This window comes from Porites lutea, chromosome 5 (assembly GCF_958299795.1).
Source record: "Porites lutea chromosome 5, jaPorLute2.1, whole genome shotgun sequence".
NCBI classification, from domain to species: Eukaryota; Metazoa; Cnidaria; class Anthozoa; order Scleractinia; family Poritidae; genus Porites; species Porites lutea.
This window is the reverse complement of record NC_133205.1, coordinates 23,809,325-23,835,005: the sequence shown is the minus strand read 5'-3', so window position 1 is coordinate 23,835,005 and position 25,681 is coordinate 23,809,325. Positions and strand designations below refer to the sequence as shown.

The 25,681-nt window shown below is 41.8% G+C and overlaps 2 protein-coding genes across 3 annotated transcripts in view; one reads left to right on the top strand and one right to left on the bottom strand.

The window, feature by feature from the left end:
* Positions 1–3,923: 3,923 nt before the first annotated feature.
* Positions 3,924–20,141, top strand: LOC140938928 (SCO-spondin-like). 2 transcript variants are annotated; one of them, XM_073388455.1, is made up of 17 exons: positions 3,924–4,452; positions 5,342–5,503; positions 6,352–6,519; positions 7,108–7,281; positions 8,045–8,215; positions 9,195–9,365; positions 9,758–9,928; positions 10,269–10,436; positions 10,915–11,085; positions 11,948–12,118; positions 12,346–12,516; positions 12,895–13,059; positions 13,272–13,442; positions 14,880–15,050; positions 15,812–15,991; positions 17,429–17,611; positions 19,867–20,141. In XM_073388455.1, exons 1-17 carry the CDS (start codon positions 4,086–4,088, stop codon positions 19,869–19,871), a joined length of 2,940 nt encoding a protein of 979 aa, XP_073244556.1. In that variant the 5' UTR covers positions 3,924–4,085; the 3' UTR covers positions 19,872–20,141. The 2 variants fall into 2 exon arrangements, with proteins under 2 accessions (XP_073244556.1, XP_073244555.1); XM_073388454.1 differs by lacking the exon at positions 19,867–20,141 and adding an exon at positions 18,758–18,940.
* Positions 20,142–23,478: 3,337 nt separating this feature from the next.
* The window catches only part of LOC140936253 (chloride channel protein D-like), a 37,191-nt gene continuing 34,988 nt past the window's right edge, over positions 23,479–25,681 (bottom strand). The window contains exons 23-24 of the mRNA XM_073385690.1: positions 24,888–24,917; positions 23,479–23,787 (exon numbers count right to left, since the gene is read on the bottom strand). Of these exons, the coding sequence (XP_073241791.1) occupies positions 23,646–23,787; positions 24,888–24,917 (172 nt within the window). The 3' untranslated portion in view covers positions 23,479–23,645. The remainder of the gene's footprint in view (positions 23,788–24,887; positions 24,918–25,681) is intronic.

Below are 25,681 nucleotides of genomic sequence, written 5' to 3'. Positions count from 1 at the left end.
CACGATGGAAACACATGAAATATCACCTGCCGGCCATGGCCGTTAGCATGATTGTGTCTCACATCACGCAGCCGTTTTTGTCTCGTCACGCAACGCTCTTCCTCTTGGAAGAAGCGTCCCCGGGGGTAATCAAAAAAGTTTAATCGGGGGAGGCTTCGCTCCGAGTTCCAACCTCTTAACCTTTTCTATACCATTTTTGACGAAAACAAAAAAGTATCCCCTTCACATACCTAGTTTAGAAGTCTCTCAACTGCTGTAAATGCACTGTCCATAAATTGTGAATAAATCACTAAATCAGAACGTTTCCTCGACTTTTTCAAACAGCCTTAAAATGCATCTTAGCTTTTTTGAGCCTTTTTACCGACCGAAATTGCAGATCTCCCTACCGTTTCACGTACTTCAACAAGTGAAATCCTTACCTTTCATATACCCATTTCCTATTTGGTTTGAATTGGGCCTATGTTCCTCTACCATTTGGTAGCTAAATCCTTTTCGGTATAATAGACACATCTGCTCGGGGGGTACTCAACAAATGTTTATACGGGGAGGCTCCGCCCCGAGGTCCAACCCCTTCCCCTTTTATATACCACTTTTCACACGAAAAAAGAACCCCTTTCGTATACCTTCTATTGACAAATGGTACCCAGTTCACATACCTTGTTTAGAACTTTGCATTCCTTTTAACTGCTTCAAATGAACTGTCTTTTAAATAAGAATAAATCACTAAAATAAAAGGTTTTCTCGACTTTCTAAAGCCATAAAGTTCATCTATTAGCCCTTGTAGGCCCTTTCACGGACCCAAATGACAGATTGCCCCACCCATTTATATACTTGAACTAGTGAAACCCCTTAACCCCTACCCTTTTAGAGCGGTTTTCATTTGAGTGTCGAAAAGTAATTGGTTTTGCACTTTCTACACGATGCGATTGGCTTAAAAGATTCGCGCCACCTTTTCATCCAATCAGAAGTAAAACCAAAGCCAGTTGTGACGCGCTCGCATGCATTTTCCCGCGCTTTGCGTCAGCCACATGTAATTACTTCGAGTTTTGATTGGTTCAATGTATTGTCTGTGTCCTATGTGATTGGCCAGAGTAATTACTTTGGTTTTGGTTTTACGACACTCAAACGAAAACCACTCTATATAGGTGGTTTTCAAGCAATCTCGGGAGACACAAATAACAATGGTGAAATGAACAAATGCTGGTGGACAAACAAAGCGAGCTAATGAGCGATCTTTTTTTACCGTCCACCAGCATGGCGGCGATGACGTAACGTGAAAACCACCTATATCTAAAGCCTGAAAAAGATACCCCTTTCGGGCGGAGCCTCCCCCTATAGGCCATCATAGGGAGTACCCCCTGGGCATACATGGCAAAAGGAAGAGAACTGATGGACAATATAGGTACATGTATATAAATAGAACTGGTTAAAGAGGAGAGAGAAATAGACCACGGTGTGTAACAGTGTAAGTTATATTCCCTTGAGAGTGGTACTGAGACGTTTTCGGCGATAATCAATTGTCAGTCAAATTTCATCGATCTCCTAAGTAAACTCCTTATTAAGAATCAGAGGTAACAGAAAACAAAATACGAAATTGAAACAGAAAAGTGCCTCTTACACTAAATGGAACATCAAAATTATCTAAGAGGATCGCAAACGAAAGAAAAAAACAATAACATCAACAAAATCAGCTATTCATTTTATCTCTCATTTATTCAAGTTCCATTCTCGCCTTGTTTCACGTTTTTTAGTTGCAGGTAACTTAGAATTTAGCCCCAATCATTGTTTAGGTCTCAGGTTCTTATATAGGGGGTGTTTACATGAGAAAACTCGCACCGGCGTGAGTTTCATACCGGGATGACTTTTTTATTTCCTACCGCTTTTACATCATGACTGGGTCTACTTGAAAGTACGCTTCATGTTGATAAAATACACGTTAAGACTCAAAATCACAAACATAACGCATGCGCTACCCGCTCCAGTCTACCGGCAGACCGATTTCATGATACCTTTAAGGGATTTCGTACCGGAGTGAAATTCTCGCCCCGGTACAACTACGGGGTGAACTCACGCCGGGGTGACTCGCGCCGGCATGACATTTTGTGGTGGTATCATATAAACAAATGTAGAGCCATGTGAGGGAACCGGAGTGAACTCACTCCAGCGCGAAAGTCGCCCCGGTGTCATGTAAACAGCCACTCATATGGGGTAACGCAATCTCGTTCTCAGAGTCCGCGTTACCCTTGTCTAGCGAAACGGACAACGCTGGACAAGGGTAACGCGGCCTCTGGGAAACAGATATCTCGACTCTTTCAAATTAATTCAACGTTACAAAACGTTCCAGGACAAGAGATAGCAAAAGACGTACAAACAAAGCGCTACTAGTTGTCTGATTAACTGGTTCCGAGGAAGTAAATATTGCAAGCGTTGCTTTGGTTTGTTTCTAGTAACGTTACGTTCTAATTTATAACGTGGAATATTGTTCCATTTTCACTTGATATCCCTTGCATGTGCACAGCGCAGTAAACATCTTTTTTCTTAGGGTGCGTTCGATTGGGAAATCTGGATTTAGATTTCAAAACCGGATTTCGGATTTGCAATCGAAAGCGAAATCCGAAAACGGATTTCGACGCTCAGATATCTGTTTTTACAGTTTCATTTTTGACGTTCGATTGGGAAATCCGAAAAATTATTTGAAAAACTGTCTTTATGAACAGCGGTCTCGCACGCGCACGCATTATCAGCAAAAAGAAGACCACTGTTCACGAGAATAGTCTTGCAAATCCTTTTCCCAATCGAACGGTAAAAAGGAGATCCACGAAATCTTGATTTGGATTTCTTAATTGAAATCCACCCTGAAGACGGATTTTCCCTAGGTGAAATCCGTTTTCGGATTCGCGTTCTATTCCAAAATCCGAAATCCGGATCTCCCAATCGAACGAGACCTTATATTTCAAGTAATTTTTTCCGAACTCCCTTGAAGGTACAATCAAGCGCGGACGGACACTGAGGGGCCATAAAAAGTGTACTTATTAACGGGGTGTCCATATTAAGCGGGCTGAATTTAGAAAAAGATGTAAGGGCTTGACAAAGTAATTAAGGTGTGCGTAATAAAGAGATGTCCGTAAAGCGGGGTTTGACTGTGTGTAGCCTGTTCCAGGGTCCCAGATAGTAGGGATGACGCCTAAGTGTAAGGCACGGGAAAATAATAGCGCGTGATTCGTTTGGGAAAAGGGTCAGGGTTCCTGTTTTATTTTCGTGTTCGCTCTTTCTCAATTTTCGCGGACCCAGCTATCTCGGAGCCTGGAACAGGCTAGACTGTACGTTGTTATCATGAGTCGGCTGTTCAAGCAGATCAAAGGAGGCGCCGTGGGTGGAAAGTCTTATGGAAATTCAATGACAGCTTTCTGTTTGCAGAAAACTAGGCAAAAAAAATATTTTTGCCGCTTTTTGAAGAGGTCGAATTCTGGGTTTAAGTACTTTTTAAAACGTCGTTAATACACTGTCACTGACACTGTAGAACAAAGCTTGAGGTATTCAAGTATGGTCATTAGTTAGTCTTTTGGCTATAAACAACTGGGATAAGATATTACTTAAAATGATTTTAATAAATTTTGATAAATTAAAAAAACTTTAAAGCATGCATGTTTACGTTTCGTTTGGTCTTTTCCTGAGAAAAATGAAGAATAATTCTAAGGTTCGTACGCTTAAGCCTCTTCGGTGTCACTGAATATATTTCTGATATTTCTAAAAATGTCTTCGGTTTCGTCTTACGAGGACGCAAAAAAATTGCTAACCTTCTTGAAAAACGAAAGGAGAGTCTGTTTTAATCTAATTTCTTTTTAAGTAGAGCGCCACTATGTAAATATTTTCTCAATTTAAATGGAAAAATCATGCTATAACATTCCGGGGTTGCACATGAACCTCGCCCACGTCTGATAAAGGAGTAAGCAAACCTGAAATTTGCAGAAAACCAACTGCAAAAAATTGTCATTACCCTTATAGACGCGTCAAAACCAGCACAAACTGGAAGGGCACATTTGACATATTGGAAATTGTAGGCTAGGGAGTGAGCCATAGACAAAATGAGGTGTGAATATGTCACTCGAATAACTTCAATAGTGTTAATTATCATCTGTCTGGTGAATGAAATGGTTTCCGAGCCAAGATTTAGTTGGGCTGCTAGACGTCGTCGTCGAAGGTATTGTAAGCCAGTGGACTGCATCCCTGGAGACTGGAGCCCATGGAGTGACTGTTCTCACACTTGTGGCCCTAACGGTCATTCCACTACAAGAAGAAAGATCATCAAACCTGCTCAATGTGGAGGCAAATGCCTAGTGACCACTGTCGGTGCTAGGGCGTGCAATCGCTTTTGCTTGAATGGTGGAACGCTGATACGTTCGTCGTGTCACTGCAAGAATGGCTACAAGGGAGAATGCTGCGGTGAAATGGGTGAGTTAAAAAAGTTTAAAAACCTGTTTCGTGAACAGGTTTTTGAACAGTCAGTCGCTGCATAGCGTAGCTCGTTTGCATTATATTTGCATCGTCACAAAACTGTAATCAGTGGCCTGAGAAGACTAAGAATAGAAAAATCCTGTATATTGCAATAAATAACGCTGCTGAATATTTCAGCTTTTTTTAGGATTGTCTGAAAGGTATGGACTCCAAAGTCAACTCGGCATCGCAATGTACGATAAAAACAAATGGATGAAAAAGCACTAGGTTGTAGCTTGGGAGGGGGCAGTTGCCATGAAGATATGAATTCTTACATGAAAACTTGACTAACTTTGTTTATTTAGGTATAGCCGGACAACTAATCATAATATGATCTCTTGGTTGTCTCTCTTGATTGTCAAATAATGTTAGGGAATGAATATGGGGAAAATATACTGAGGTTCACTGATAATAACAAGTGAGAAGAAAGCAAAACTTTGATCGCATCATGAGTATGCTATGCGTGCTGGAATTTTCACCTTTAACGGCGTTTTAGGTCCCCACTTTTTTCAAAGGTAACTTAAACGCTTCGCTGTAAACCAGAAAGATCTGCTTTAGCCCTGAAAATGGAGTCGTATAGGTGAGTAAAATACAGTCCTATTTTTGGGTCAGAGCCACTGAATACAGTCTTATTAGCTAAGGCTGATATGGAACCAATGGCTGACTGAAATGAGTCCCAGCGTGGGCTGAAATGAGCTCAGTTTTGATAGGGCTGTTTTTGGCTTACGTTGTGCTTAAATGGCTCCAGGAGAGGTAAATAGGTCTTTAGCCTAACCAAAGAAAGTTCATGAATAACTTCGCAAAGAACAGGAACTGTTTACAACAATAACACTGTTATTTACTGTAGAAAGCGGAACATGGACCAGTTGGGGAGCATGGTGCGCTTGTTCCAAGACCTGCGGCAGAGGGACACAATACCGTAAGCGCTCCTGCACCAAGCCCGGTGGTTACGGTTGTCTGGGGAACTCTGAAGAATACAGATCATGTATGATGAAATCATGCAACTTAGGTAAGAGTTTGATTTCAGTGTTTAACTGGTAATTTCATCGCTCTTTAATCTCAAGAATGTAATGAACGAGGCTACTGCAAGTGCCAGAGGCTTTCTCTCATCTTTCGAAGCAGCCAATCATTTACAAAAGAGTCCATTTTCTTTCCCTAACAAATTTGAAATTTGCATGTGCTGTCGAAGAGGCTAGAGGCTTAATCATGATTCTCCGGCCACCGACGAGAAAGTTAGTAGATGGGAAAATAGCCGTAGTGAAACGGTTTTATAAGATTTCGGAATCTCTGTGGCCCAGCATTCTTTCCGCAAGCCCATACCAGGTTCAATCAGGGGATCGTGCAACCAAGTCGTAGATTGTGCCGGGAGGCTTTAAACGCTTCGTTCTCGCAAGAAGGGAGGGTAGGTGGGCTGGCAATCGTTTTATGCCCCGGACTAGAGCGGAGTAGAGAGCACCTTTTATCAAGAGAGAATGAGGTGTAATTCTCTTTTCCCTTTTGTACAACTATTTGCATTATCACATTATCCACTGCGAAAACGTCCGTAAAATTTGGCGATTTGTCAAGAAATTGCTAAGCTACATCTTCGCTCGTTTTTAATAAAACGTATCACTTTCAAACTTGGCAAGTTTACTTAGTTTTAGGTTTTTATTCCGGGTCGTCAGTGTATTTTTGCTAACGGGTCCGAGACCAAAGTTGGCGGGAAAAATCGTGCAGGAGCCTATTCAAATAGCTGGCCTGCGAAGATATAATATTCTTTACCAAAAACTTTCAAAACTGCAGCAACAACTCAGCTGACATTGCATAGCTGTTAGTATCCCTGTTCACGTGACTCTTCCCCTCTGATCACATCACCAGATGGAGGCTGGTCAGCCTGGTCACCCTGGGGACAATGCACAGGTTCGTGTGGCTCGGGACTACAGACCCGTAAGAGATCCTGTACAAACCCGCCTCCAGGCTACGGCGGGAAAAAATGTTCAGGCCCCGCAGAGCAGCATAAAAACTGTTTTTTGCAACGGTGTCCAGGTGATGTATCAATTATTACCTGTTAGCTTCTGACATAAGAAAGATTAAAATATTCAATACTGTAGTAGAAAGACTTTTCCCGCAGGCCATGACGTGCACTGATATCATTGTTCACAAATTAAATGTCCTGCCATGACGCTTTCGATGGTGGTCAGTTTAGGTTTTTGTAAATTAAAGTAAACTAAAGTAAAAAATGCACTTTCTTTGAGTTATAATGTTTTTAGCACAAACGTTTTAAATAATTACGAACAATCGGTTATAAGTTTTTCTACTTGAGACAGGACCGCCATTTTACGTGGTCATCCGAGCCACGCAAAGATCTAGCCGTTTTCATGAGGGCAAAGGCAATACCTTAATTAATTTCTCAGTTATTTTAAGACCCTGAGTAAGAGTCCGGCTCCGGGATCGAGCCCAGGCCCTCCCGTTCTGCAGTCAAGCGCTCTACCAACTGAGCTATATAGTCCAGCCGCGATTAATAGAGTGTACCTTGGACTTGATTGATTAATGTGTGCACGCCTCAAACCGGTTTTTGAGTGTGTCGTTATCGGGGTGTAGAACACAGAGGCAAATCTTTCCTTTTTGCGTTAGTGAATGGCGGATGGTCAAGCTGGAGTTCCTGGGCTTCCTGTTCCAAGAGTTGTGGGTACGGATATCAATACAAAAGAAGATACTGCAACAATCCATCCCCGGGGTATGGAGGAAAGCCCTGTGTTGGACCCAGCACAAAAACACGAGGATGTTCTGTAAAACGCCAATGCTCAGGTTTGGTGAATTTAATTTTACAACATTCTACATAAGAAGTGTGTCAACTCTTATTTGAGTTCAAACTCATTGAAAGAGCGATTTTTCTTAACTTGACTTAAAATGATTATGCAGGAACAAATTGAATTAAAGCAACAAACGAACAAATGTAAGAATGATATTGGTTTCACGCGGAGGAATGTGTTTGGCGTCAGTACGTGGGGGCATCAAAGTTTTACAAATGCGGGAGCGTGAATGGCTTTTAGCGTATCGATCATCAGCTGTGAGAAAGTTAAGTGTATACAATAAGTGTGAACTACGACAACGTGAAAAACGAGAAGGCGAAGTGCTAGGACATCATATGTAATCAATAATGACTGGATCCAATGGAGCGTTCTTAGTGATAGATAGCTAAAAGTGAAAAGAGTAACATGGAGAGTGATTGTTCTGTTCAATTATAGTTACTGCATTTTATTTATTTTTCAACCTCGGATAAGGCATCTCTAGCCTCATCATGATCATTGGCTCACTGTATATCGATTTTCATCCATTATTCCTAAGTATGACCTTAAATGGAAAAGGGGTGCGACAACAACAACGACGATGTTGGAACACCCAACAGCTTGAAATCCTACGGAATTACAGATGACGTTTTGTAAGATCAAATGAAATTGGGTAAAGTTTAGTTAATTTAATTTCCATTTTCCCTGTTGGATACAAGATTGGGGGCTTATGCAACGCAGGCTCATGGAATAACTGTTCAAAATATTTCGCACTTATTTAGTGGATGGTGGATGGTCAGGTTGGCATTCTTGGAGCAAATGCTCGAGGACTTGCGGACAAGGGCACCAGTTCAGCCACAGATACTGCAACAATCCAACTCCGAAATATGGAGGCAAGCACTGTGTTGGATCAAACAAGAAGACACGATCGTGTTCCATTAAATCGTGTGCAGGTATTGAGTCTCTTCGAATTCACCCAGCTATACAGAATCCCTTAGCCTGTTCAGAGACCCTATATTTTCTCTTCAGAGATGGTCAAGTGCGCGTATGAAAATAAAACCTTGGGGGATTTCTTGACGACTAGGGCCAAAAACATCTGTGGACAGGCTAAGAACACACTAAGAATCCTGCGGTTGCGAAGCGCTTTGTCACTGAAGGACCTGAAAGAAAACTTCATTTGTTGTTGATAATTTTTTTTCTTTTAAAGACAACGTGTTCCAACTGTTTTTTTTTTCAACAGTCAGTTGTCAACTCTGCTTGCAACTGAGTAGGACTAAGAGAGTGTTTTTTCTTTTCGATTTCAGAAAAAAAAAACAACTTGTCGTAAGAACAGCTTTCTTAAAGTAATATGTAATGCAATGTCGCGGATGAAATAACAACCGTTTTTGTGCTCTTTATACTATATAATGAAAGTACTGCAGTTCAAAAGATGACTCGCTGTACTTGTCTTACTCCAACCTGTTCACAGACTATGATTTGTGGGGTAAAATTATGTACCAGTTAATGTAAACCGCCACACCCTCCCGGTGAGACTTAGCAGGGCATCAAACTACCGCTCACTGCTAAAGTTGGAAAATCCCCAAAATTCAAGGTTAACTGATTCTTCTAATTGGAGCTAATGACCCCGCTTAGAGCCAGAAGCTGTTATCTGGCGCTCTTGCTTCAATGCGCGGATTCTTGAGTAAGTCCACCTTGGTGGAAAATACCTCGCCTATCTTGGCTGCCATGATTTGATCAGTCTCCTTGACCTACGACCCTTTCGCAAAAAACTCCCTGCAAATTCCCCACTATGTCCGAGCCGGGAGCGGGGATGGAAGGGTGGGGCTGCGAGAGTTTATATTGACTAGTGTTGTGACTAGTGCATCCTTGCTTGGATCACATGCAATAAGTATTGAATGAAGCATGTTGTGTAACTTATGTATTTCGTTACAGTGAATGGTGGCTGGAGTTCATGGGGTAACTGGTGCGCATGCTCTAAAACGTGTGGTACTGGATCACAGTACCGCACACGATCCTGTACTAAGCCCCCTCCATCATATGGAGGAAAACCATGCGAGGGACAAGCTAAACAGACAAGAGCCTGTAACCAGAAGCTTTGTCCTGGTATGTGTTATGGTTTGTAACCTTCGAAACAACAACACTGGAGTTAAAACTTATTTTCAGCTTTCATTTGGAACGCTAAAGAGAATCGTTGAGATATTTGTGTTGATTAACCAATATTCGTTTAGCGTAGGAATCACCCTCTGAAAGAAAATTTGGATAAAAAGAAAGCATTTATTATCCAAATAAAGCAGTAGAAACTCGCCCCACAGTGCTCAAGTTACTGGAAATTTTCATTTTCTTCAGTTTCCTTTTCCACCAACCTCGTCTTCAGGGCTTTTCCCATTTTCTAAGGAAAAGTCCTTGGGGACAAGGTTAACTTCCCCCTAAATTTCCGCCTTCATTTTATTCTCTTAACATCAAATCTGTCAAATGTTTTTTGTTGTTGTTCTTAGTACATGGTGGTTGGTCTAGCTGGACTCAGTGGGGTGCATGCTCTAAAACATGTGGAAATGGAAAGCAGTACAGCAGACGGTACTGTAATAATCCCGTGCCAAAATATGGAGGCAAGAGATGCTATGGGGCAGCTGTAAAGACTAGGGAGTGTAAAGTCAGACCTTGTCCAGGTAACTGGGTTAATTCTCAAAAACATTAACTCTGGACTTTTGACTTTCAAAATGGTCAATAGTCAGTGTTAGCAGACTGTTTGAACAGACCAATTATTTTGAAAAAACAAGTGCACATGTACGGATTCATCGATTCGATTGTCATGTTAACCCAACTGTTTTATCGTGTTGTTTTGTATTGTAGTTTCGAAATGTTTCGGACGGGTGGAATCACCAAATGTAATACAAAAGATTGGAAAGACGCTGAATAATATCTACACCACAGAACAAAGTGAACCAACAATATTGTCGCAGCTCCACGTCACGAAACACCTCTCAATGTCCAATAATTTTCTTTCAGTAAACGGCCGCTGGTCAAAATGGGCAGCTTGGTCCAAGTGCTCTAGGACTTGTGGGCAGGGAAAACAAACCCGAAACCGAACCTGTACCAATCCCCCGCCAAAATATGGAGGCACGTGCGTGGGTCCGGCTACTCAAACGAAGTCCTGTCTCGTAAAGAAATGCCCTGGTTTGTGGAACCTCAAGTGCTTTCTCAATTTTTCATTATTTATTAAAATCTGTTAGAAACTACAAAACTTTGAGGAAGTCAACCTGTTACTTATTGCCGCAGCAGTGGGTTGTTTAGGCCATTGTTCTTTTCACAGATCCACTGGTTGGGTAGCCTTTGCCAGGCTCTCAGTCAGTAGAGACGAGCGAAAAAAGCGGGCGAACAATGAAAAAGTGGGGGCGAGCGAAAACCGGCAGGGGGAGAGAAGGGGAGAGTCTGGAACAGGCTACGGGTTGTGTCAAGGGGGAACTGTATAGTAAGTTCTATGCGCACTTTGGAGAACAAAAAAAACAAATAAAGTTCTGATTAAATAGCTGCAGTTACTGTAGCAGTTTGTCTTTTATCAACTGAAGGTCCATTTTCACCGACGCCTGTTTTGTTTGGTCTTGTTTGTCTCGAACTAATGTTTCACGTAGTTTATGGTCTCGTTAATTTGCAGTCAACGGTGGCTGGGGTACTTGGAGTAAATGGCATGCATGCTCTAAAACGTGTGGCAACGGTACACAGTACCGCAGTCGCTTCTGCAATAAACCAAGTCCAGCACATGGAGGAAAGCAATGTTCAGGGCCAAACAAAGAGACACGAAAATGTAACACCAAGATCTGTCCAGGTAGGCTCACTTTTCGCTTTTATAAATTTATCTTACAGAGAATAAGGACATGAAAACTCTTCGGTGGCCTTCTTTTTCATTCCTACAATATTCACCAATCATTACTGTCACACTCAGAAAAGCGTGAACACCTGAAAAATTTTAGGAATGTTGATTGTGTACTGGCTAATCACAATAAAGTTCAGGATACGCAAGCGAACCTCAAACCACAAATTAATTACCGTTGCTGTTTGTGGTTTAGTTATCTCGCGCCTTATTGGCTTATTTCTCGCAACACAATAACATTCCATAAATATTTCTGGTGTTCACGGTTTTGTGAGTTTCACAGTAAATACAAAGAAAAAATCTTGAAAACATAAAAGGCGCAATCGAAATGGGCGAGAGGAGCTAAAAGGAGCAAACCAGAGCAGAGGGAACAGGAAGAAGAGAGACCCTGGGAACGAGTGGATTCGTTTCAGTATCTTCTTTTTAAATTACTTAACACGATTACGTGCGTTGTATCCTTAACTTCTGCGAGGCAATGTCTCGTTCGATAACCCACTCGGAGAATCGACCTACGCCCTACAATTTAGGCACTTATTCACTCTATATTGAGAAATAAACCGCAAAGTTATTATCAGTGCATTCTAGGACATTTTTACTGGAATGACGCTTGCAGTTGAAAAGACTCGGCCGGTGAAAAAAATGCGACATTTCAGTTTTTATAGAAGCAAACATAAAGGAAGATAGATAATTTTGAAATCCGGGGAGTCTAGCTTCATACACTCACTTGACTCTCCAAGTGTTTCTCCCGATCAGTTTTCGCTAAAAATATTTTATCGCAACCGTTTTGCACTTACTCTTTTATGGGGAATCTTCTTAGTCAACGGTCGCTGGTCATTATGGGCAACATGGTCCGCGTGTTCTAAGACGTGTGGGACTGGAACCAAGACTCGGAAGCGATCGTGCACCAATCCCCCGCCTCAGAACGGAGGAAAGGGATGCAAAGGAATTGATAAACAAACAAAGTCCTGTTTGCTGAAGACATGTCCTAGTAAGTTCAACTCAAGTTTAAAAATAAGATTACTCTTTTACTTAATAACATCACAATTACGTTATTAATAACATCCTCTTTGTCGCCCGTTATTACTGACTGCATTCACTTGTTCAGTTGTTTTCACTGCGTGGCACTGAACTAACGATAACAAAACACTTTCTAAAAAGAAAAATGCTTTGTGTGTTTTTCTAACAATTGAGCGTTACGAATGATTAATTTTTTAGCGGACGGTGGTTGGAGCGCATGGGGAAAATGGTGCGCATGCTCTAAGACGTGTGGCACTGGAACACAGCACCGCAGTCGGACCTGCACGAATCCAAGGCCTGTGTATGGAGGGAGACAGTGCCTTGGAGAAAACACGGAGACCAGGAACTGTAACACAAATTCTTGCCCAGGTGCGCATGCTCTTTAACCAAAAAACGCTCACAGTACTACTGCCATGCAATATCATTGGCTAAAATAAAGGAAAATGATTTCTGTTCTTGTAACTTTTTAGTAATCAGCGGCTGTCGAAATTCCAGCCATGGCTTAAAACCGCTCATATATTGACCAATAACTGAAAACAGCATTAAGAAATATTGCCGTCCCTATCAATCTCTCACCCCCCCCCCCCCCCCCCCCCCCCCCCCCCCAAAGCGAAGGGTCGCCTTACACTAAAGCTAGCTTTATTTTTCATGAAAAGCAAGTAAAATCTGATATAGCTGAACTTACCACTTCCTGCAGGCCGGCTCTTTCTTGACACTTGGGCTTCCTGTTTTTCTGATCCTTCTTAGGTTATGGCGGCTGGGGTTCCTGGGGAACATGGTCAGCATGTTCAAAAACCTGTGGAACTGGATCTCAAAGCCGGAAAAGAACTTGTTTTGGTTACAACTCTGGATATGACAAATGTCCTGGAACACATGAGGAGACGCGTGACTGTAACACTCAAATGTGCCCCGGTAAGTCACGTTTTAGTTATCTTGAACAGGGAAACAGTCATTAAAGGAAAGATGAACAAAGCAAAAGTAAAATAAAATAAATAAAACGGAGAGATTTTCAGCATGAACAAGCAAACGATCTAATGAATGAAGTAACGCACTATAAACAACAAGCTGCTGCTCCATGGCGATCTGATTAAACACGTGACTGTTTTATTTTAAACCCTTTTCAGTCAACGGCCGCTGGTCATTATGGGCAACATGGTCCGCGTGTTCTAAGACGTGTGGGACTGGAACCAAGACTCGAAAGCGATCGTGCACCAATCCCCCGCCTCAGAACGGAGGAAAGAGCTACAAAGGGATTGATAAACAGACAAAGTCCTGTTTGCTGAAGGCATGTTCCAGTAAGTTCACCCGCCACCCCCCTCAACTCTAAGGGCCGACAATACATTTTTTGTATACACGCATAATCATAATATTACATTGCATTCCTAGGGTAGCGAAATGAACTGTAATTTGTACTAAAACTGAACTACACTGATTAGATGGGGATATGTATCACGTGCGTTTAATCATAATTATTTTAATGGGAAAGGCGAATTATAAACTTTAATTGGCCTTACGTAGCTAGTCAGACCAACCTCGTCCCCAGGGCTTTTCCCTTAAAAAATGAGTGGGGCGGGGGAAGAGGTTGTAGTCAGAAGCAATGGGACAAGTCAGGCAAGGACATGGACAACGATGTGCGCTCTTTGTTCAAGTCTTGTCCGAGAGCGTTTCTTGCGTCCCAGCATGGCGTTTTTGTACCACGTGACTCAATGGCTGCAAAGGGCCTATCGTTATTATTAGCAAGTATTTTCAAGTACGAAAATAGAGATCAAGAGGCGGAGCGGGAGGAGACGTCACTTTAATGGAGCTGAATCACGGATTTCATCCAAATTCTAAAAGTAGAAACTGTCACCAAATTGAGTGAAACAAAAATAATCGCTAAAAACATTACAACAAGGTATTAACTAGTAAAATTAAAACGGGTTAAAATCTTTTTGGGGATTATGAAACCTTGTTAGCCTTTTAATAGTTCATTTTTGTTGTTTGTAACGTTTGATATGTCGCTTGGGAAGTATAATTGTTGGTCAAGATGCTGTGATTTTATCGTTAGAGAAATTTCTTCGTTAACGTTAAGTTCTATAGCGCATAAGAAAGAGAGTTGTAGTCTGCGAGCAAGCTCTCCGGGGCGCTCTGCCTGCGGGGCGGGAAAAGGAGGGAGAGCCTGCATCTACGTCTCTGGAATTTGAATATCTGCATCGAAAAAGTCGATGCGAAATGCTGATTGGCGTTGACGACATTAGTAATGAAGTCATTACCCTGGGACGTGTTTTTCAATGTTTATTTACATTCGCACTCGTTTCCGCTTCGCCCTGATTGGCGGATTCTGACAGTTAAGTCGACGGGGAGCCACAGGGGAATTGGAGGTGGAATTTAAATTCCAGGGACGCAGTTGCAAGCTCTCCTTCCCCCTCCCGCCCTGCCGCCATAGTGAACTAGACGGCCGTGACACAGCACTTTTGAGGATAAAACTAATCCATATGCATTATATTACAGTGCTTTGGTAAATCACGTTTTTTTAGTTGTATTAAACATGGTAACGGTCATAAAAATGAATAAATAAATAAAACAAGGATTCACAAAACAAAGAAAAACTGCGGAAAGATTTTGAGTATGAACGAGCAAGCGATCTAGTGAACGAAGTAAACGCTGGATAAATGTAAAGCTGCTCCGATGATCAATTGCTCCGATGATGATCTGACTAAACACGTGACTGTTTTCTTGCGAACCCTTTTCAGTCAACGGCCGCTGGTCATTATGGGCAACATGGTCCGCGTGTTCTAAGACGTGTGGGACTGGAACCAAGACTCGAAAGCGATCGTGTACCAATCCCCCGTCTCAGAACGGAGGAAAGAGCTGCAAAGGAATTCATAACCAAACGAAGTCCTGTTTGCTGAAGGCATGTCCCAGTAAGTTCCTCTCACACCCTCAACTCTGCACGCCTAGAGTAAACCTTTTGCATACACACACAATTACACAACCAGATTCCTAAGAGAAAAAGTTACCTGTTGTTCGTACTAGTGACTCTAATTAGAGGCGGAAATACATCCACCTGCGTTTTATCATATTTGAATGGAAAAGGCGCATTATAAATTTTTGTGAGGTTCATGTTTGTCTTGTCCCAGAGCGTTTCTTGCATCCCAGCCGAGCGCTTATGTACCACGTGACTGACCAGCCGCAAAGGGACTATTGCTGTTAGAGCGAATTTCGTATGACCTTGAAATATGGTTTCGGTAAGTGTTCGTTATTTGTTTTATCAGCCAATGGATGAAAAGATCAAAACATGCATGGCCTCTTCATTTTCCTGCCAAAGAAACTCCTAATATGGAGAAGGCGTTGTTCGATTGGCCAATCGTGTTGCAGTATGACGTCAAAGCAAAGTATCGATTGATTTCTAGAAAGTTGTCGGACATGAAGTTTTTTTACCCGACCGTTTGCTTAACCAGCCAAAAGACACGCGCGTTTGTGTCCGCCCGATGAACCAATCATATCGCCCTATTTCCGTTCGTTACTTGTTTCGGTTTTGTTCGCCCGTTTTCATTCCAAGGTCAAACGAAAATCGCTCTATCAGTCAGCATAGAAAAGTTTAGGAGTGGAGACCCAGGAGCGGGGAGAAGAGGTCCCTTTAAGAACAAAAATAATCCTTGAATCTGATTAAATTTTTTTGAAGTTGTTGTTAACGGCGGATGGGGAAACTGGAGTGACTGGAGCGCATGTAGTGCATCATGTGGGCCTGGGAACAGCACAAGGACCCGGCGATGCGACAGTCCTCCCCCGGGTCCCGGGGGAAACCCTTGTGTGGGACTTCGTTTGGAGAACAAGCCTTGCAATTTAAGACCATGTCGTACAGGTAAATATACAGAGCAAGACCAGCACATGTATAAATGCGAGTAAACGAAGGCGGGAATTAAAGTATGTAACCAACATCGATTGAGGTTCCTAGGTAACTGATCACCTATCCCTCCCCAAAGTCACAATTTTACCCTAAGGGAGAAGTAAGTGTTAATGTTAACTTAGGGGAGGGGTAGGTACTCAGTTACCCAGAACCTAAACAAGAGCCGATTAGATTCGGCTCCTAAAGAAACTTATTTACGACCAAGTCTGAAAAATGAATGGAGGAGGAAGGATTGACAAAACAAAGAAAGAAACAAATTAACGGCGGACGAAAGAATAAATAAAGGTGACAGGAACTCGACAGGTAATGACTTGACGCTGCAATTATTTGGTAAGACGACAGAGATAAACAAGATAATTTTGCAAAAAATTCAATTGAAATTCCATGATAAGGTCACAATTTCCATTATTAAAAGTGTGACACCTTATTTCGTACGCTGCTGAGTTTCTTATTTCTGAAAAATACGGCCGTGCCGGCACCAAACTCGTCCAAGCAGTACAAATACATGTAGACGTTCCTACCTTTACTCTTTTAGGGACCAGTCATTATTTATGTTGGGGGGTGGGGGGGATTTTTTTTGTTTTAGTATGAAAGAAAAAACGTGACCCACCCCTTTCCATTAGTTAATTCTTGACCCACCCCCATATAACTTTATATAAGAGGTGACCCACCCCCAACCCCCTTCAATCTATACCTCTATAAGGAGTTCCTGTTCACTGAACAAAATCAGCATATCTTGTGGACCAGTGTCCTACTTTGCGGCCACTTCTTGTTGGTGTGCCTTCTTGTATTGTTACAGTATGACTGTCATCATCTGATTCACTTTCGCTTTCAATTTCATCACACAAAACAAGGTCATTGTCACTGTCACTCTCATCACTGTCCTCACCAACACCGATGCTTGAAGGAAATGTAGATTCCTTTGAATTTCATAATAGTGTACTGTGATTCGCTTGATTTTGTCGATTTTCTTTCCGTTCTTGCTAAGTTTATTATGCTCAATGTATTTGTCCAACTCGGGGACTTTCAGAGTGTCTAGCTCCCCCTTCTCTACAAGTGTTTTCCAGTCATAGCAATGTACATCTTTTAAGGCTCGAACTTGCTTTTCTTTTCTTCGCTCTTGCTTACGGATCTCATCGACACGTAGGTTGGATTGCTACTATGACACCCAGTTGTGTTATATTTTATGTCCAGCATTGCATTAGAATTTATTTAGATCTTCCACATGAATTGTAGTGAGTGTGATTCTTTACAAAACACACAATGACCCACCCCCAATCATCGTGAAATTCTCTTTTGGCCCACCCCTTTTCCCTAAAAAAGATAGGCCTGGCCCACCCCATGATTTTTTCCCCCCCCACCCCCCCACATAAATAATGACCGGTCCCTTAGTTGCAGTTGTTAACGGCGGATGGGGGAACTGGAGCGAGTGGAGTGCCTGTAGTACATCATGTGGGCCTGGGACTAGTATCAGAACCCGGCGATGTGATAATCCCCCTCCGAGTCCCGGAGGTAAATCTTGTGTGGGACTTCCCGTGGATAACAAGCCATGTGATCTGGGACCATGTCCAGGAGGTGAGTGAATTGCGTTACACGTCAACATTCATACGAACTATCCCATCTAACCCTACACTGGACAAAGAACAGGTCCCGGTTGCTCAACCGTTGGATAGCGCTATCCACCGGATAAATCACTATCCAGCGGTAAGTGTTAGGCAATCCTATTGCGTTACCCAGTGGATAAACATCTGTCCAGTGGATAGTGCTATCCACCTTTTGAACTAGTGTGGCCAGTAATGTAAAGTAGCAAACAGGGCCTGAAAGAAACAAATGGCGGGTATCTCGCTTATCGCACTTATTTACAGGCAATATATTTTCCTGTGTTCGAACGATGTAACCACATGTTCAAACACAAGGGGGAAGGGGGATTTTCTATTTCGGGGATGCTCTTCGTCTCGCTTTGGGGTGTAAATTGCAGAATTTGGTCTCACTTAGGGTGTTTGGGATGGAAAGTCACTGTATTTGCCCATTCAGGTATCGCTTAGTACTGTGCATAAAGAAAGTTAAAAAAATGCCCTGACTGACCACACAGAATCTCCCTAAGGGATCAGTTTAAGCTTGAGCCACCCCGACATTGGTCTTTCTTAGGGTTTTAATTTGAATTTTCCGTCAAGCATCCCCCTCACTTTATATATATAGGAGTCCCCCACCCCCAACCGGGCGCTGAACCAACATAGCTCAAACGAGAGGATTTCGAAACCTTGTTAACACTTGTTTCCTTTTCATTTAACTTGACCCTTTACTTTGCGCTGCATGTCCATCATTAGAAGCTCTTTTTCTCTGGTATTTCGTTACAGTCCTTTGCTCAGACTTCGCGCAATCTTGTGGTTCCGTGCTTAGCGCCCATTCATTTTAAAAGCCCCATTCAAAGGGACCAATATTACGAAAGTAGTAATTATCCAGACCACACCGACATATCGTAAAACATTTCGATTGTCATCGTGAATTCCTTTTTAATTGTGGGCGTGCAGACACAGAGTGACACCAATTCTAGTTGGCTTCTTGAGACTTTCCTGTCTTTCTAAGACCCGACATAATTAAAGGTCGACTCAACTGAAGTGTGGAGGTTAAATAAGTGTCCCAGTGATGAGTTCCTTGTGGTACTTTCTCGTTTTCCCTTCAGTATTTGTTGTTCGCTTACACTTGTCCTTGAACCTGCAGATTGCTGGAGTGACTGGAGTGGCTGGAGCCAATGCACTAAGGCCTGTGGCTGTGGGAAACAATTCAGGGTCCGATTTTGCAACTGCGCCTACGGCCAAGGATATAGCCAGTGCAAGGGGCCCGGAGAGAGCTCACAAACGTGCAACTGCAATGCGTGCCCGAATGGTCCCCCTTTTTGATGACGTATTTGTATGTATAACGAGAAAAACTCCTTGGTACTCTAGTGGTTCTATGAGTTATATTTTACCACGTTTGTTTTCTCGCGGTTTCACGTACAGCTGGTGACTGAACGTCTTACTCCCAATGTTGCAGCAGTTACTTTGTTCTGGAAATCTTGAAGTCTCAGTTAGGATTAAAAAATTTCCACCTTTTCTCTGCGTAGTGAGCAAAACAACAACTGGGCTCTCTAAAAATTTATTTACCTCAATTCTGTCTAGTTGAAAGTATTTCAATTCAAATTCTAGCGTAGCAATGTAAAACACATAAAATACGTAAACAACTACATCACTGGCCAAGCGATAATCGAACTTAAGTCACCTATTCTTGATATTTCATGTGCCAACCAGACGCGCATTGGTTCTTGAAACAAGATTCTTTCGTTTCACTCGTTACACATTTGAATAACAACCAGCCAAACATCCTCTGCAGCACTTAATTAAGTGTCCAAACAGGGTAGCTGGGTTACAAACAAACGTTAATCAAGTACATTATTGAACCGCCTACTGGTAGCTCAATATAATGTGTACCGTTGTACACCAGACTTCTAAGCGGTGGGCCCGGGTTCCAGTCCATCTCGGACCCACCCTCAGGGTCTTAACACAACTGAGAAGAATGTGCTTCCTTTGTTTCAAAGCAAAGGGTCCCGTTCGTTTCACAGCACTTTCACTGGTCTAACCCTTGTATGACGTAAAAGAATCCACACTGCTGTTCGTAGAGTAGGGGACCTAGAACCCGGTGAAGTGGTCAACATCTCATGGGCTGAGGGGATGATTTAGAGTTTGATATCAGTTGGAGGGCAGATCCACCTGTTTTATCCCCTGTCATCGTGTTGATTCACATGGCGAATTTCACTAGTTTTTGCATTAAATGTATGCTTTTTTCTCTTTTAGGTTAAGCCAAGAAATGCCACTGTGGTCCAGGGAAAGGGATATTCAATTTTACTTAGATCGACTGACTAGTTTAAAACTTTGTATTAAATAAGTAATAAAGGTTTTGAACTGAATTTACTATTCAAAGCTTGTTTCAAATATCTTTACTCCATTATTTAGTTTCAGAAACACGTATACATCTATTTAGACATACGTGCATTCCAAAAACTCAAGTACAAATAAACATGTATTTTATATTAGTAGAAAGACAATAAAAACTGTCGTTTGAAACGGGATCTTCACCCGTGTATGGAAATTTTTTTTTTGTACTAAATAGCTGTAGCGTTGGGAGGTTTATATTGGCTCTGGGCGCAGGCAAAATACTCACAGAACTGCCAGACTCCGACAGGTCATTTCCGACTCCCAGGTTTTACGAAGTAAAAGCATATTAAATAAATTCAGTATCTCTAGCGGAAAAAGGATGTACAATTTCAAGGAAAGTCTAAATAAATAAAAAAAGAAACAATGTAGAATTCAGTTTGCAGATTGAAATTTTTGAAAGGGGAGAGTTGGATCAGATATAAGTTGTCCTCTAAAAATATCCCGCACATTCCAAAATCCAACGATAATAGAAGACACCATAGTTTTGGTTAGCAAAGCAAAAGATGACAACCCGCCCTAAAACCATTTTTCTCATAATATCGAGATCATCCTCCTCAGTAGCAACATTGTCTCGCGACGCGTTTGTTACTTCAGTTCTCTGAAGTGTGAGGCAAGACGCCAGGCAAACCGCATCATGGGTAAAACGAAAGAGAAGAAGAGAGACGCCTGAGTACAAAAACGTATTTAGATTTTAATCAAAAGGCGCTTTCAACAAATAAGCGCCTCACTAACCGCTAAAATGTTAAGCGCAATGAGAACGTGGCTCTCTCAAGTTTAGAGGTGGCGCTAAAGCATCACGTTAAAACCGCCTCCGAAAACCATCAACCAACTCTCACACAAAGATCGCTCTTCTTTGTGGCTTTTTTGTAGCTTGCGCGGTCGGGAGAATCAAAGTGGCGGTAAATACTTATTTCGACAAATCTCATCAGTTGTGTTACCGGATGGCCGATGAGAGTATAGCCTCCCACGCAGACGTTCTTAAGGGTTCGTCGTGCGTTCATGCTACAGGAATGCATGACGAGCCCCTAAGAACGCCGTCTGCATGGGAAACTAATGAAAGTACTGGCAAACAAAATGTTAACCACCGTTTAAGCAAATACCTTTCACAGCGAACAGCTTTAAAAAACCAAGTTAACGAAAAGAAACCCCACGCCTAAACGAAAAGCGCATCTTTTTATGGCTGCCTAAGATCGATAATACGCTCTGCTCCCAAAAAACGCGGCATCGAAAGGATAAAAGGATTAAAAGCGCAGTGATATCTTAGTTTACAGCTATTTCGAGAAAGGTTGTCGCAAAAAATGTGCGCGCGACAATCTCGAAAGATAATATGGTATATGCTCAATACATTGTTCCTGACACTGTAGCTGTCGAACCTACTTTTGTTACTTTCCTTTAGCAATCGCAGACATATGTCTATGGCTTCTCCTGCCATTATTTCAAACTTCTTTGAAAAACAGTGAACTCAAAACCACCCACAATACCTTTCGGGATTGTCGCGTGCACTTTATCCGACAACCTTTCTCAAAATAGCTGTATATGGTGGGCCACACTGCAAAACGGAATGACCTAATGGCTGAATAATGGAACAGTTAAAAACGAATAAAACAAGCCCATGATTAGGCAAAATGTACATCATATTTTTAATTTATTTCTTATTTACTGGACATTTATAGAATTCTATATATTAAAAATCGACCAATGGAAAATCATTTGAAATTTGTGGAAATTTATGAACTATTTCTTATTTACTGGACATTTGCAGAATCCTATATATTAAAAATTGACCTATGGAAAATCATTTGAAATTTACGGAAATTTATGAAGTAAAATTAATCTGAAGATAACAATTAAATTGATAATTCAGGTTCATTCTTTCTTTAAAGCAATTCTGATTTTATATATTTTGGTACGTACAAATTTTTGACAACACAAGAATACAAGTACAGTCTACTCCCGGTAACTCGAACCTTCTAAGGAAACCGAAAAAGGTTCGAGTTAGCGGGAGTTCAAAGCAAATAACTGGAAAAAAGAAAATGGGATGGGGAATGAATGCAAGTAACATACACACTTCAAAATTTGATTAATACAAAGTGCTGTTACTTCGAGTTAGCGGGAGGTTCGAGTGCTCAAGGGTTTGAGTTACCGAGGGTAAAATTATAATAAACGTATGAAGGAAATCCAGGGGAAATCGATTTTGGTTACAACCAGTTGCAAAAATGTTGAGACACTCCCACGAAAAAACGACGTTTCTTGCTTCAAATCGCTGCTTGTCACAGGTCTGAGAGATATATAGTACTGACCTCCCCCCTCCCTCCCATTCAAAGTGGTTCCTCTAAGTTTTGAGCATGATCTTGTATTGCTAGCAACTTTGATAAGGGGTGGAGGGGCGATCACGAGCATACGATCATGGACAGTCCATTTATGCCAAAATACGGTACAGTGTCTCAGCTATTTTTGCAACTGGTTGTAGCACAAGGTTCGAGCTACAGCTGTAGCGAGGGTTCGAGTTATCGGGAGTGGACTGTATATTTCCACCAAAATCTAAATCTGATTAATTCCACTAGTAATTAATATCATATTATACCTTATAAATGTTTTTCTGTTACGATTGCTTATAGGTATATCATAACTACCATATAATACCAAAACTATTTGCGACGTCTATCACCGATGTATATTAGATAAAAGTGTATCTAATATACATATAATAATATAATGCTACTAATATATGCTATTACAAGGAAAGCGAACTCTTCCCTCGGCTAATGCTATCAATATTATGCTACTAATATCTGCTATAATTACAGGGAAAGCGAACTCTTCCCTCCGCTTCTTGAGAAGAAATCTATATAACTGCTCCGAACAGATCAAGACACAGGCGTATTATTCTTTAGTTAGACCCCACTTGGAGTATGCATGCTCGGTGTGGGACCCACATACACAAAAGAACATTCAATCAATTGAGAAAGTCCAGCGCAGAGCGGCTCGTTTCGTTAAGAAGTGCAATCAGCGCACACCGGGTACCAACATAAGTTTACAAGAGGAGCTAAAATGGCCATCATTGGAACAGAGAAGAAAACAAACAAGATTAACAAACTTGTATGAGATCGTAAATGGCACCCTGGCAGTAGAAATTCCAAATTACTACAGGCAGAAGGAACGCCAAACAAGAAATTACTATCCACTTAAATTTATAAACGCTGGTTGCAGGACTAATATATATATAAATAAGGCTTTTTTCCCAGATCCGTTAAAGAATGGAACGAACTGCCCGAAACAATTATTGAAACTGCCAACACAGAGGCCTTCAAGCTTGACTTGAGGGCCCACGCCAGGTCCCATTGAGCATTTGAACATTTTTTATTTTTATATCACCAACACAAATTCACTGCACTGTTTTTTTACCGCACAGAGCACGAGCACAGCACATATCTGCTGAAGATGGGCTGCACTGCCCTTTGCAGATCAGACATTTAGATTTAGATTTAAATCTGTCAGAATTCAACGCCGTATTCAACGCATTATTTTCCTCATAAAGAGTGAAGAATTCTATAACTGAGATAGGTACGTTGGAGGTAAGTTAGGCCAAATAACACGCTCGACAAATAAGCAAGAGAGGTGACAGGTTCGAACTCACTTTAAGCGTCCATGCTTCGCCGGTGCCCTTGTGACGAACTCGGTGGCTGCATTTCGCGGTTCCGGGACGAGTGAAGGGATTTACGGATACGTTTCTCCATTTGGAATCCCATGAGATCTTTGCGGGTTATTATTCCCCTGACCCTAGAATAAAGGAATTATTAATCAAGAACTTATGTATTTTTCACACAAAGCAATTCTCACAAAAGCTCAGAAACTAAAGAGAGGTGGATTCTTCCTCGTTTTGCAGTTGGAGCGATCCCCCTTACTATGCAATTCCAGCGAAATTCGCCTACTTTGACAAGCTGAGCGAGTTCAAGAGAGGATTCGCGAAGAAGTCTAAAGGAGCAAAAATTCACTTTACTTGTGACACTAATATATAGATTTAGCCAGGGCTAAAAGCGAAGCTCTCGATAAGATTTATAGTTTGCTCAAACAAAATGTAAAATAGCGAAATACTATGCGGCGAAGGCAACGAGAACGGTGAAAACAGAACAATAGGTCTAATTAGCAAAAAAGCAACTCTGCACGTGCAGCACACTTTTTTTGTACATTTCTTTGCCGTTGCTTTGCACGACTATAACGAGAAATTTCCAGAAACTTCCTGGCTACACGTTTTATGGAGGAAATGTCGTACGTGTTCTTGTCCATTTTTTTTCCAGTGTCGCTCATTTTCGCCCAGGTGGCCGCTAGCATTTCTTATTTTTCACCGCCGCTACAAAATTTCATGTTGTTCCTCCAACAAAAAATGTCTCCTTTCTTTTTTTCTATCTCGCTCTAGCTCTTTTTCTCGTTGAGCTTCGCTGGCCTGTCGCCTTACTTTCTCCGTTTTTCTCTGTCTTTCTCTTTCTCTATTTTCCAAATTTGTAGACATGACAATTAATCTAAACTTAACACTTTAGACAACAGAATACAAAAACATTTTCCGCTTTCCGTTTTTGACTCTTTCGCTGTCTCTGCTTCACAACACAAATAAAATAACCTGACATTTAGCACCGGCTTACATGAAGTGGGTGTACGGACGGTCGGCGTTCGTACGCTACGTCACAACCAAATTTTCTCAGATGGATAGTTTACCAAATTTTCTTACCCTTGGTGCTCCGCTGGCGCGCTAGCGCGCGCGAGAGCTCCGCTGTTACTGCCGTTGTCGTTACGGTAGTTTCATCTCATGAGCGAGCAGCGACTTTTTTTCATTAAAGCAAACAAGCACGACGGAAAAAAGCCACAAAGAAACTACAACATACCTGTTTCTCTCGTCAACGACTGTTAAATGCCTGTTGGTAACAGAAGGTTAAAAAAGTGGGTCGCACCCGTCTCTGTTTTCGCTGGCTCAAGTAGACTGTTTACAGTCCCCTATTTTTTCGTAAGATCGTCAGGATCGAGCGCTTACCGGTCCGGCGGCCATCTTGGTTTTATATGTACCAAGGGGGCGGGCGTCGGGGCTTCAAGCGGTGGCGGTCCCACTCCCCCTAAGTATATTGGACACTCATCCAAGGTGGCCCCCGTAACGCAAAGCGCTCGATCTCGACGATCTTACAATAGACCGTTCACAGTCTATGGCTCAAGTGATAGTCAACAACAGCTTATCTGCCCCCGCAGTGTTCTTGCCGACAGGCGTGGTCATTAACAGAATTTACGTTATATTGAACGAAATTTATTACTAAAGGAGAAAACAGTTTTCAGAAATAACTTAGCTACATCTTTGTGAAGATACCATTTATTGGTATATATGTGAAATAACTTAGGTCCTTTCTTGTTTGGATATCATCTTAATTATTTTCAGTCCCGCCCTCCAGCCCCACCGTAATACCAATTTGCCTGGCCACGGTGACAAATATTTAACAATTATTCCTCGATCCGGAATGGGCTCTAAGTCAGTAGCCCATGAGGCCGGCGGTCGTTACTTGTTTCCATCCGCCAAACTGACATTTTCCTCTCAGTGGCTATCACAGGACATTTCACTTTTCTTACTTGAAATTTCTCTGTCTCTTGAAATTCTGTTCATAAAAGTCTAAGTCTCTTCAATTTTTAAGGGAAA